Source organism: Sphaeramia orbicularis, chromosome 13, assembly GCF_902148855.1.
Source record: "Sphaeramia orbicularis chromosome 13, fSphaOr1.1, whole genome shotgun sequence".
NCBI lineage: Eukaryota > Metazoa > Chordata > Actinopteri > Kurtiformes > Apogonidae > Sphaeramia > Sphaeramia orbicularis.
Window position 1 is genome coordinate 27,950,350 of NC_043969.1, and position 11,789 is coordinate 27,962,138.

The following is an 11,789-nucleotide window of genomic DNA, read 5'->3' on the forward strand; positions in this document are numbered from 1 at the left end:
CACGTTAATGAGCACTACACTTTTCCAGGACACACTTTGAACAGTTCCCACTTTCACTAAACAGAGACATAAAAGCGTACAGTACATTACAATACTTCAGCGTTGATATGTTTTGACTTTTACAGGCTTTTTTTTAAAAAAAAAAAGCAAAGTCTAGACTGATATCTTACCCTTTTCACAAAGATGAGCTTTTGACAGATTGTTTATTGGCAGCAGTCTGGACACTAAAAAAAACAAATGCACATTACACCAGAAAGGTACAGAACTGCATAATTTATCAGGCAAAATGGACTATGATACACATGACATATGACTACTTTTACACGTCTTGCAGGTGCTCTGTCCTCGTCGCCGGACCGGGTGAAGCTCCCCTGCGCAGCACGACCACAGAGAAGTGTTGTAATAGAGGTGACGGCAGCATCTAAATCCTTCCTTAGCAGAGTAGAGCAACTCCTTATCCCCATTTAAACAGCATTCATCCTGGGGAATTAGATAATATATTACATGATTAGCCAAGCTGTGTTCACATAAAGGCTTTAAGTAGATGCACTGAACAATTAAAAACACACTGAAGTCTTGTTTTGGTCAACTTTAACACTGCACATTGCTCACATACATAATATTTTGCATCTGACTTTGTGTTTCTTCTTAAAAAGCACATTTGTCATAGAACATATTAGGTGGGCACAGTAATATATTTGGATTGAGACTGGAATGAGTCAAACCTACATCTTGTTGAAGCAGAATGGATCCACAGCATTTTGCCTCATGTGCAGATTTATTCAAGGACGTCAAGTTATACAGCGTTCCCGCCACAGCATTTCATCTGTGTGTCTGAAATGTTGTAGGCTTCCGCACCACAACAACGAATGTGCTCTCCTTTGTGCCACCTGAGAGAAAAAGTCAGAGACACAATGATATACTTAGGTCATTTTATGTTCCAAATAGTGGATCATTTATCTAATCTTCTGGATATTAACCATAAAGACCCAGCGCTACTTTATTTCAGTTCCCAAATGATTTTTTTTTTCTCTATATTTAACATTTCTTAAGTGATTATCACCATTTGTTGTAATATTATCCTCTTTACTTTGTTGTTTTCCAGTAATAATCATGTATTTTTCTATAATTTCCTTTTTCTGATCATTTAGATGTTCATAAAAGTTCAGATTAAAGTTGAAAGTTACTATTACAGAAACAGAGAAAACTGAAGAAAAAGTGTCTTTTTCAGCCCAGTCTCTCATTAACTGTAAATAAACCCAGTGTGTCCATCCATTGTCACTGATCCAACTCATGGGTTTTACTGATGAGTCAATGTTGTAGAAGATGACAGTGTTTCCATGTTCGCTACGGAGCCTCTGAACATCCAAATGGGTCATATCTAATGACCATAAAAAGATGAAAAAACTGTATTTTACACCAATTATTTACATGTATTGATAGGATTAGTTGATCAACAGGTATTAAACATTTAGATCAGTAGATGGTTTTGGTCACTGGTGAATGTTTGGGTCTTTATGGGTTAAATAGTCTATATGGCTCCAAAAGGGTTTTCAGAAACCACTAGCAATGGAGAATATACATTAAAAAAATGTTTGACGTCAGAAAAGACATTTCATGTTGCAATTGTGGACTCATCACCCTGAAGAAATGCACACTGTTACATATTCTGGCTAGACACACGCTTCATGCTTTTACATCAGAAGTGTCTAGACAGTTGAAAACAATAAGTATTACTGTCAAGAGATGACTTGAACCTGAACTCACAGTGGGAAAGTAAAGAAGGGAGAAGAAGTCCAAATGAAATATGGGGCTGATCTGGTCAAACATTCCAACATGTCAAACAGAGACAGATACAGGCATGTCTAGAGGAAAGTGCACCCTCTATGAATTCTGTGGTTTTACGTATTGGGACATAATTAAAAAAAAAAAAAAAAAAAAAAATCACCTGGTCGTCTCCTGATAAAGAAAGAAAGAAAGAAAGAAAGAAAAGAAAAAGAAAAAGTTTTCAAAGTGAGATAAGGAAAGAATAAAGAATGACTGGAAAAGTCATTCATTCATTTTCTGAACCCGCTTTATCCTCACTAGGGTCACGGGGGTCGCTTGGAGCCTATCCCAGCTACATAGGGGCGAAGGCGGGGTACACCCTGGACAAGTCGCCAGTTCATCACAGGGCTGAACATATAGAGACAAACAATCACTCTCACATTCACACCTATGGGCAATTTAGATTAACCAATTAACCTATTAGTGCATGTTTTTGGACTGTGGGAGGAAGCCGGAGTACCCGGAGAGAACCCACGCAGACACGGGAGAACATGCAAACTCCACACAGAAAGGTCCCACCCCCCGTCGACTGGTGTTGGAATCGAACCCAGGACCTTCTTGCTGTGAGGCACGTGCGCTAACCACTGCACCACCGTGTCGCCTGGAAAAGTCACTCGGAAAGTCAGACACATTCAAATAAAAATTCCTCATCTAAGTATCTGGGTGTGTTTTTCAAAGTAGCCAGCCAAACAAATCAGGAGTGGAGTCAGTCTAACTGCTGGAATGTCTGCCTGTCTGCTACTGTCACAAGGCAGCTGCAGAAAATGTTTTCCCACAAATCCTGTCTGTGCTCTTTCCTGCCTTATAGTAAATATCTGACTTTCCTACATGACCCCCTTTGTCTGCTGTTCATTTTCTATTAGACAAGCTGTAGACATTCATATTCCATTACCTGTGTTGATTGCAGCAGATGTGAGTTTCAGGGTTGTAGACGTTCCCTCCACAGCAGTGCTCTTCTGGTGAGCAGGGAAACTGAGGGAAACATGTATTCTCTTTAAAATCTCCCCATAGCACTTGAAGATTCTCAGAGAAAACACAGTGCAGCAGTGCAGACACAAGCCAACGCACACATGCAGCTACAGCTACATATATGAAAATATATACGTCCTTTAGTTCTGACTCAAAAAAAAGCCAAATAAAACCAAAAAACCTAACATGATCATCCTTTTGCATATGCCGTTCATGTTAACAATGGCAACGTAAGCAAGGCTCTTTACCCAACCATATCCCATCCGAACGCCCTCACAACATTTATAAAAAGATTTTGGGTGGAGCTACGAACTAGTACACCACATTTTTTCTTTAAAGAACAATAGGAAAAATATAAGTTTTTTTTTTTTTTTTTTTTTACTGTATAATTCATCGTATAGATTATAATAAAATATGTTGTTCAAGTAGATTTTTGGGGTTAAACAAAGGCATGACAGTAATTGTTTTTGTTTTTCTTCTTCTGTCTGTTAATGCATGCCAGTAAAAAACATTACAGAGGATGTAAGAGCGGTAAGCAGTGGGATAAAAAAAAACAGAAAAAGTAAGTGGTTTATTACTTCTTCCATCCACGGATTCCTGTCAATTACGTGGCCATAACAGCAGAAATGTGTGCGTGGGTTAAATACTGTTGGAGCAACATCACCACAGTGACCTAACAGAGGGATGGACAGGGAGGGGTGGGTGGATAAGAAACAGAAGAGTTAGAGCTGCAAAGGACTGGGTGTATCAGGGTTAGGGATAGTAGCTGACATTTGTGTAAGATGACTCAAAGGCAGGAAAAACTGAGAATAGGATTTGTGGAAAATATTCTTGGGGTGTTCACCATCATCTAAAAGGTTAACACTTTCATTCAACAAGCCCATCCTTTTTGAAACAAACACAGAGCAGAGCCTGTTTTTATGATTCCAGGGGCTGAACTGTGGGAGACAAAGGCTGTTATTCCCACTGATCCTGTGGAAGACATCCTGGGAAAAAAAAATAACGTCAATAGGAATGAAAGAGTCCCTTGTCTTTGGGGTTAGACAGTTTACTTTCATCTGATTTCTTGTTTCATCAACAGCAGATAAGGTTAGGAATGGGATGTGTATATACAGGTCAGTGTTGTTCTTTGTGTTTTTCACACATAGTCACACCTATTATGAAAACAAATCTAGACCTGTGTGACCCAGAAAATATGCATTACTCAGCACCACTTACTGAAAGCAGTTACTGTTAGGTAGCGTCTGTGTTTGGGCTACTGAATAAAACACATCTCCTAGATGTCTTTGCAGCGAAACAACAAAACCCTACATTAAACACACGGTTGCATGTCTACTGCTGCATCCTTCACATCTTAACATACAGTACAGTGTCTGTCAAAAGTTTGGAAACACCTCAACTTTTGTAAGATATTGGAGTGTTATAATTGGTAATTTAACTATTAGGCAATCGAATAATATGAAGATGTATTTTGACCAAATAAATAAACAAATGTACAGATATTGGTAGATAACTTTAGTTTAACCAAAAATCCTCCCTTACCAACTGTAACTGTTTTACATACTCTGGCATGGGTGGTTACTTTCAGTGCCTCATGTACACTTTGCCAAAGTTGTCTTGGCTGGCTGGATATTTCTTTCTCGCCATCCAAGAGCTAGGCAAATAGTATTTCAGTTAGGTAACATTTCATAACAGATATTTTCTGTCTAAAAACCCCTCACAGAACCTTGAACTTATGTATGGGCTCATTGAGTTGTTGCGGGTGAAGTGGGTGTTGAACTACAGAATGGTAGCCATGCCTTCTACACTGACCTGTACCACTTCTGAAAAATCAAAGATGAGGTCACTCTTTCAACAGCCACTTTTACACAGAGATCTTGGAAAAAAGGTGAAATAGTGATCGTGCCTTTTTCCCACCACTGACCGACTTCCACAGCCTAGCCAAAGGAGTAACAGAGGTGAGACAGGCTGGACTTCTACACAGCGGACCTGCATTCCGGAATCAAAGGGACAGTGACACAGCGCAGTGTATAGTGTGACATATAACTTGCGTTTTGGAAATACCCTATGCATAGTGGTGTTGCTAACCTCTCCAGAGTCGGTCCATCTTTCACTGTTCCACACATGTAAGCATGGATTGAGTTCTCCGCTCGAAGTGACAACACATCTCGTCTCCCCAGTTCACCATCTTTCTGGTCGTTTTGATACATTTGTTCACTGTACACGGCCCACACCCATTTTTAAATCTCCCCAGCGTGGGGGTCACACACGCAATACGTCATCAAAACATCACACCTTAGGTTGCAGAATGAGAGGTGTGCCTTTTACACAGCATTCTGGAATCATGATTCCACCTTTATCACGGCTCTGTCATTACCTTCAGAGGCGTTACAGAGAGATAAGGTGGGACCAAATGATCCCCCATTTTGTTTACACAGACGTCGTTCTGGAATAAAAACAAAATATTCCCACAACAGAAGTGCTGTGTTAAAAGGGGCTAATGTTTGTAGGTTATTTACCCCACATGTACAGTTCATAATAAGTGAATTAGCATGTTCTCAAATTTGGTTTAAACAGACACCTGTGAAGTGGAACGTGACATGGTTACATGGATGTCATCTAACATTCACATAGTCTAACCTGTGACTTCTAGGTGATTTGGAATTAACCCTCGAAAAATGTAAAGATTGTTTTTTTACTTGAATGTACTGAGATTATTTCCAGTTTTAATGTTGTGCATATCATCTATCCATCTTTTCAGATGCCTCTCTCCTAAAATATTTAAGTTTGTTCTTTCATCAAACATCCATGCTCTACTACAACATAAAGTTACTGAATTCCACCAAAAAAATGTTTGATTTATCATCTCCAGCTCAGCCTCTATTGTTCTTGACCAGAAAACAGGCTGAATAGGTTCTTATCTAAACAAAATGCAGGAATGTCAAATTGCAGAGGAGTATATAATATAGGACCTCTGTATTGCTGAAATAGTATAGGTCATTTGTGATGGCATTTTTAATTTACGAATTGAAGACAGAGCTGATTTATATGGAATTAAGATTACAGATGACCTCCACAATCATTCTAAAGTTCACAGGTAGTACTAGTCAAATGGGGCTTAAGGTGACAGTCTGATAAATATCAAGATTTTTCTACCAATATCTGTGCTTATGTATTCATACCATTAAATTACCTACTCTGTTTCATATAAACAAAGGACCATCACTTGTATCTCTCACAAACTATAAGACAAGGTGTTTCCAAATGTTTGATATAATGCACTTTAGTAAGAATAGTGGCCTACATGTGATTGATTCACTCTCTGCAAGTGAAAGAGAAGGGGAGAACTATACAGTCATGTTTCCCAATGTTGTTTATAAATTCAGGTAACCCCTGCTACCCCGGTGAGCTGATGGTGTGTGGAAATAATGTTTCCCTGCAGATTTTTTTTTGTTTGTTTGTTTCAAAGAATTACTAGGACTTGAGTTTTTAACCAAGCTTTAAAACCGTACTTTGATCCATTGATCTCAACCTTGTAAACACAAAATTTAATGGAAGTTTTTTTCACCACATATAAGTCAGTGAGTGAAAGGCTTTAACTTAAGATGTTCCCACTGTCACAGTCTCACAATAGAGCTGTTTATTTTATTTTATTATTTATTTTTTTTAAACTTTTTTTTGGTCAATGAGGGGGAGTGGAACACACAGAGGTTTTGACAATGTTTTTTTATGTGCAATAATTACTTCAGTGCGATAGACTTCAATTTATAAGCATATTTGACTTTTGCTGCATTTCCACTCTTTATGCTGTTTGCTACAAAAAAAAAAAGTCATTAATTTTTGAGGAAAAAAGAGAAGAAGATATGATGCAGCCAGTAAATGTCAACATCTTTTTACTGACCAAATGCCTCATAAGCCCATGTAATGTCTTTTAAAACTGACCTCTAGTGGCTGCCTGAATTATGACAGGTCGGATTGACTGTTATTAATAACAATGGTAGTACCATTTGTGGCATCACTAGCAGGGAGGAGTTCAGCGTGGATGAATGATTGAACAAAGTACATGACTTGAAACACAGGTTTTCCATATCCTGACCAATCTACATTCTTTTCTTTACCTCATGACCACATTCTTTTCCCTGATTTACAGTTCATTCTGAATTTCACCTTTGTGAAACTGCATGTTTTGCTTTTCCACTAGCAAGTCTAGGAGTTTACAGCCTCTTTTTGATGTTTAGTGTCAAGTTGCAACTCAGTTAGCACATATAGAAGAAAAATTCAGTCCAAGTTTAGCATTTTGATTAAAAAAAAAAAAAAAAAAAGTGGACAAATTAAGCAGTTTCCTTGATCACACAATGCTGTTGAATACTTGAAGACCTAGACCTATTTTCTGGTGACTTGCAAACAATTTTTTTTCAACATTCAACCTTTCCTAAGTGCTTTAATACTATTTATTAAAGTACAATCCTCTGCATTTTGCATTTTTTTCAGTGAAACTCTGGTATTTTCTACAGGGTGGGGAAGCAAAAATTTACAATATTTTGAGGCAGGGATTGAAAGACAGTGTATGACCAATTAGTTTATTGAAAGTCATGAGAATTTATTTGCCACAAGAAAATTTACATAATAGAAAATGTTTTTATTCTATGTGTCCTCCTTTCTCAATAACTGCCGTTCACACGCTTCCTGAAACTTGTGGAAGTGTTCCTCAAATATTCGGGTGACAACTTCTCCCTTCTTCTTTAATAGTATCTTTAAGAAAGTCGACATTGCTGTGTGATGTTCTATTGGTAGCATGTTCTAAAACGCCCCAAATAGCATAATCCAGAGGGTTTAGATCTGGGCTAGAAGGCGACCATAAACATGATTCCCAAAAATGCTAAAGTTGGATTTGCAGAAATCTTGTATTTTTCTAGGTGTGTGGCTGGAGCACCATCCTGTGTCCATACATAATTTCCATCTGGGTAGTTTGCTTTAAGCCATGGCAATACCTGGTATCTCAGAGTCTTGTAGTTGGATTTGGTTGGATCCTTTAGGATTTTGGATTTGAGAGCTTTATAAAAGCTTTGGTACGTTATTTGTTGCTTCCTCCACTTCCAGACTTTCTCGTAATAGTTTTGCTCATAGTCATTCTCTTCTTTCCATTATAAACAGTCTTTATGGACACTCCAACTATTTTGAAATCTCCTTTGGTGTGACGAGTGCATTCAGCAAATCACACACTCTTGACGTTTGCTTGCCTGATTACTCATATGGCAAAAGTTTCTGAAAAGATATGGATAATAGTGTTAGTATGATTATGACATCAATATATGTTTGGTTTCAAAACAATTGATGTAGTGCCTGCTGAGAAAAAACAACTAAATGTTCATTGTGAATTTTGCTTCCCCACCCTGTATATTCAATTTACTGATCATGGAGATGGAGCTAAGACCTCATTGCATTTTGTCAAATTACATGGATTTTACTGGAGAATCAGTGTTGCAGAAATTATGTTGTTTCCATGATCATGACAGACTCTCTGAATGGTCATGAAAGACACATCAGATGCTGCTGAAAAGCTGAGCATTTGCATTATTACCCAAATTACTTAAATATTTATGGTAGGATAAGTGAGTTAGAAGTTATTAAACACTTTAGATCAGTAATTGCTTTTAGTTGCTGGTGGTTGTTTAGGATTTTGATGGTTAACAGTTGAGCCTGTTACGTCATATTTTCCATCAGCATTTCTATAAAGTAGTTAAAGCTGTCATGCAGCTTAGAAAGATCTTTGAGTCCAGGTACACTCTCCCTTTGTCGTTGATTTCGAAAGTGTTACTGGCAAGCCACGGCATACACATCTGTCGTAGTCTTGAAAACCATTAATTATTACGGCTATAAAATCCCCCTCTTAACCTGTGCATCTCTGACACCTGTGGTTAGTCAGTATCGCAGGACATAATCACATTTCAGTATGATCAAAGTTTGAAATGGAATTTTTACACACACTGAAGCTCTAACAGATACAAACACAATCAGATCCTTGTCTAGTTATGGCTGAGTTGGCATTCACACAATGATAGTATTGTTCCAGCAGCCAGTATATCAGTTTAAACAACACCCCACATCTAACACGCACACACAGCAATACCTGAGGTTTCACAATTAGTGTTGTTTCTCAGACAGCAGTCAAGTAGATTCGGATTGTAGCATGTTGACCCACAGACTGCTGTGTGCGGCTCAGCGCTGAGGAGAGTGAAAAGACGAGAAAGGTTAAAAGGCTGCATGTCATGACTATTAACCGACACTACAGAACTGCAAATTCTCATGATCTATTTAAGGATGGACTGATGATGCTTCAATGTGAACACGACTTACCAATTGAGCTGAGATCTTGGCCTCTAATAAAACAAAAGCAAAGCACAGTGACGTCTCAGATATGCTCTGTTCTATTCATCATCACCCTCTATTGAGCAGGACTAGTATAACCTGCAGACCTTTGGTGATAAAAATAAACCCACTGTTTCTGTGTTTTGTGCTGTGCATTCATGGAGAATAAGCCAAGTCTGTTTGCATTTGAATTTACTGGTATTATCTCTCAGATCTGAAGTAAAGCATTGCAAGGACTCACAGCATAAATGTTAAGTCTGATAAATCTAGAGAAATGCTCCTTACTATAGGCTGCCGTGCACCATCAACATCCATCTATCTCATCTTCTTTTGAGATTTGTCTTCTGTAAACTTAAGTTTGCTCTTTCACCAAATGGGTCTTCATGCTATATTGGGACATGAACCTCCTGAACACTAGAACGCTTGTGAAACTTTGAACTATCTTCAACAGAGAAGCCTTCATAGTTCTTGTCCACGGAATATGTAGAATAAATGCATGGAGGAAAAAAAAATGGTGCAACTGACTTCAAATAACAGAGATTTTGATTTACACCAGACTAATACATAGTATCATAGGACTCCTGTGTGGAGTAGGTGGTTTGTAGTGGAATTTTCATTGAATACAAACATCACAGATTCCCACGGCAATAAGATGAAAGAATTACCGATAACATTAGTCTCATACAAATAGGATTAATGACTAATTTCTATTTGTGAATCTTAAAAAAATTCACACATAGATTTGAAATGGATTATGATCCCCCTTGTGGACATTGTCCTAAAAGTAATTTACGATCCAAATGTACAGTACAGAGGTCAGTTATTTATGAAAGTATTACAGTGGATTGCAGGAATTCCTGAAATTTCACATCTTTCACAACGTCACAGATTCCATTGCGTATTTTGGAGACTGATCTCATGAAATTGTGTTGCATGTCAAGTTAGTTCGTAGGGCATTTGGTGTACTATACACATTTTCGTCCTTTCGCGTGTTATTCAACGCCATTTGATCGAATGTCAATTTACGCCAAGATCCCCACTTCACATAACCCTATCCCTAACCCTCAGTACATGTTATTTGATGTGGTGTGAATATACACACTTGTAATGTGTACAGATAATACGGCAATTAAAAGTGGCATGTATATTTACACAAGTCACAATATCATGTTGGTATTTTGTGTGCATGTGCATGGAGGTTAATAGCTACTGTGTGTTTGCTGGATGCACATGCAAATAGACACTGTAATCTTAATGAATATATATATAATTACAAGCAAAACACCAAAATAAATCAAAATCAAATCTTCACTATTCTCAACACATTCTTACATCAGACACAGTATGAATGGGAGTTTGTGTCTTACCTGTTGTTGCACACCTGTGGACATAAAGAACAGAGAGCTGTAAGCAATTGTAAATGAGACAAATAGTGACAGTTAAGTTAAATTCAGATGCAGTGTGTTTTCATTATGTCCCATCCAAACAAATCCAGAGAACATGTGTCAGTGACATGTGAGATACATTCCACATGCCTCTAAGACAACCTGAAAACAATAACAAACTAACGGCACAAAATCATGCTACTGTATTAAATTATAGACCTGTGAACTGAATATATTTACATCAACAGGCCAACAGATTTATGTGACCACTAATAGTGAGTAGGAGGTGGTGAGTCAGTCTGCTGGACTCCCATGGTGAGGAAAACTAACACCATGGGGCCTCTGACCAATGCATCCGAAAATGACCACATTAGAAATTAGAGAGACTTTACTGATCCCACAATGGGGAAATTCAACGGTCAATGCAGGCACAGAATAAAGTGCCAGAAAAAAGCTGCATGCATAAAGACAAACAATGTAAGATAATAGTAACAGCAATAAGTAATAAAACTCTACAGACTATACACATATTCACAACAGAGTGTAATCACAATATGTCAGATGGGATGAAAACCACTAAGAAACAACTTTTAGCGTCAAAGAAAGTGACAAAATAATAAAAGCTAGAATCACTGTTGTTTTCACCACTGGACACAGCTCTAAATGAAAATGAAGTTTGATGCTGAAATCACAGTATTTCTTTACACGGGTGAGTTTGATTATGAGACTTATGAAGATATAAAGTTATCATGCAATGTTTTTACATTCGCTAAGTTTGACATTTGTTGATCCACAGATTAGATTAAACAGTGATAGTTCTGACCTTGTTTGGACGATTCCAAACATCTTTAGTGCAGCTTTTGACAACACAAACCGTACAGAAAACACAGGTGATTAGTAGTTCTACTGTGGTTGTTTTTCTGTCTAAAAGTAGAGTTACACTATCAGAGCTCTAATGTAAACTATCAGATGACACAGATATAAGACACAGTGTTATTTTGACCAACTGTCAATGTGGTAAACTCTGTGGAGACGTAGTGATTATCGGTAGGTAGTTATAAGTTATGGTTTTTCTCTGCTGTTTGGAATATCAATACAATTATACCATACTATACTTTAAAGAATGGATATAATATAGACTGTTTATGATAATGTAATATACTGCATGAGATTAGATTGTTTTTCATAGGTCTTCTCAATTTTATACATTTTACTAGTTGTGACAACTATACAAAATGT

At 37.6% G+C, this 11,789-nt stretch overlaps 1 protein-coding gene across 1 annotated transcript; it reads right to left on the reverse strand.

Moving 5' to 3' along the window:
• Positions 1 to 796: 796 nt before the first annotated feature.
• Positions 797 to 10,556, reverse strand: LOC115431091 (galaxin-like). Its single transcript, XM_030151341.1, has 6 exons — positions 10,533 to 10,556; positions 9,154 to 9,176; positions 8,927 to 9,021; positions 3,375 to 3,469; positions 2,720 to 2,799; positions 797 to 890 (listed from the first exon to the last, which is right to left on the reverse strand). Exons 1-6 carry the CDS (start codon positions 10,554 to 10,556, stop codon positions 797 to 799), a joined length of 411 nt encoding a protein of 136 aa, XP_030007201.1.
• Between the last annotated feature and the right edge of the window lie 1,233 nt (positions 10,557 to 11,789).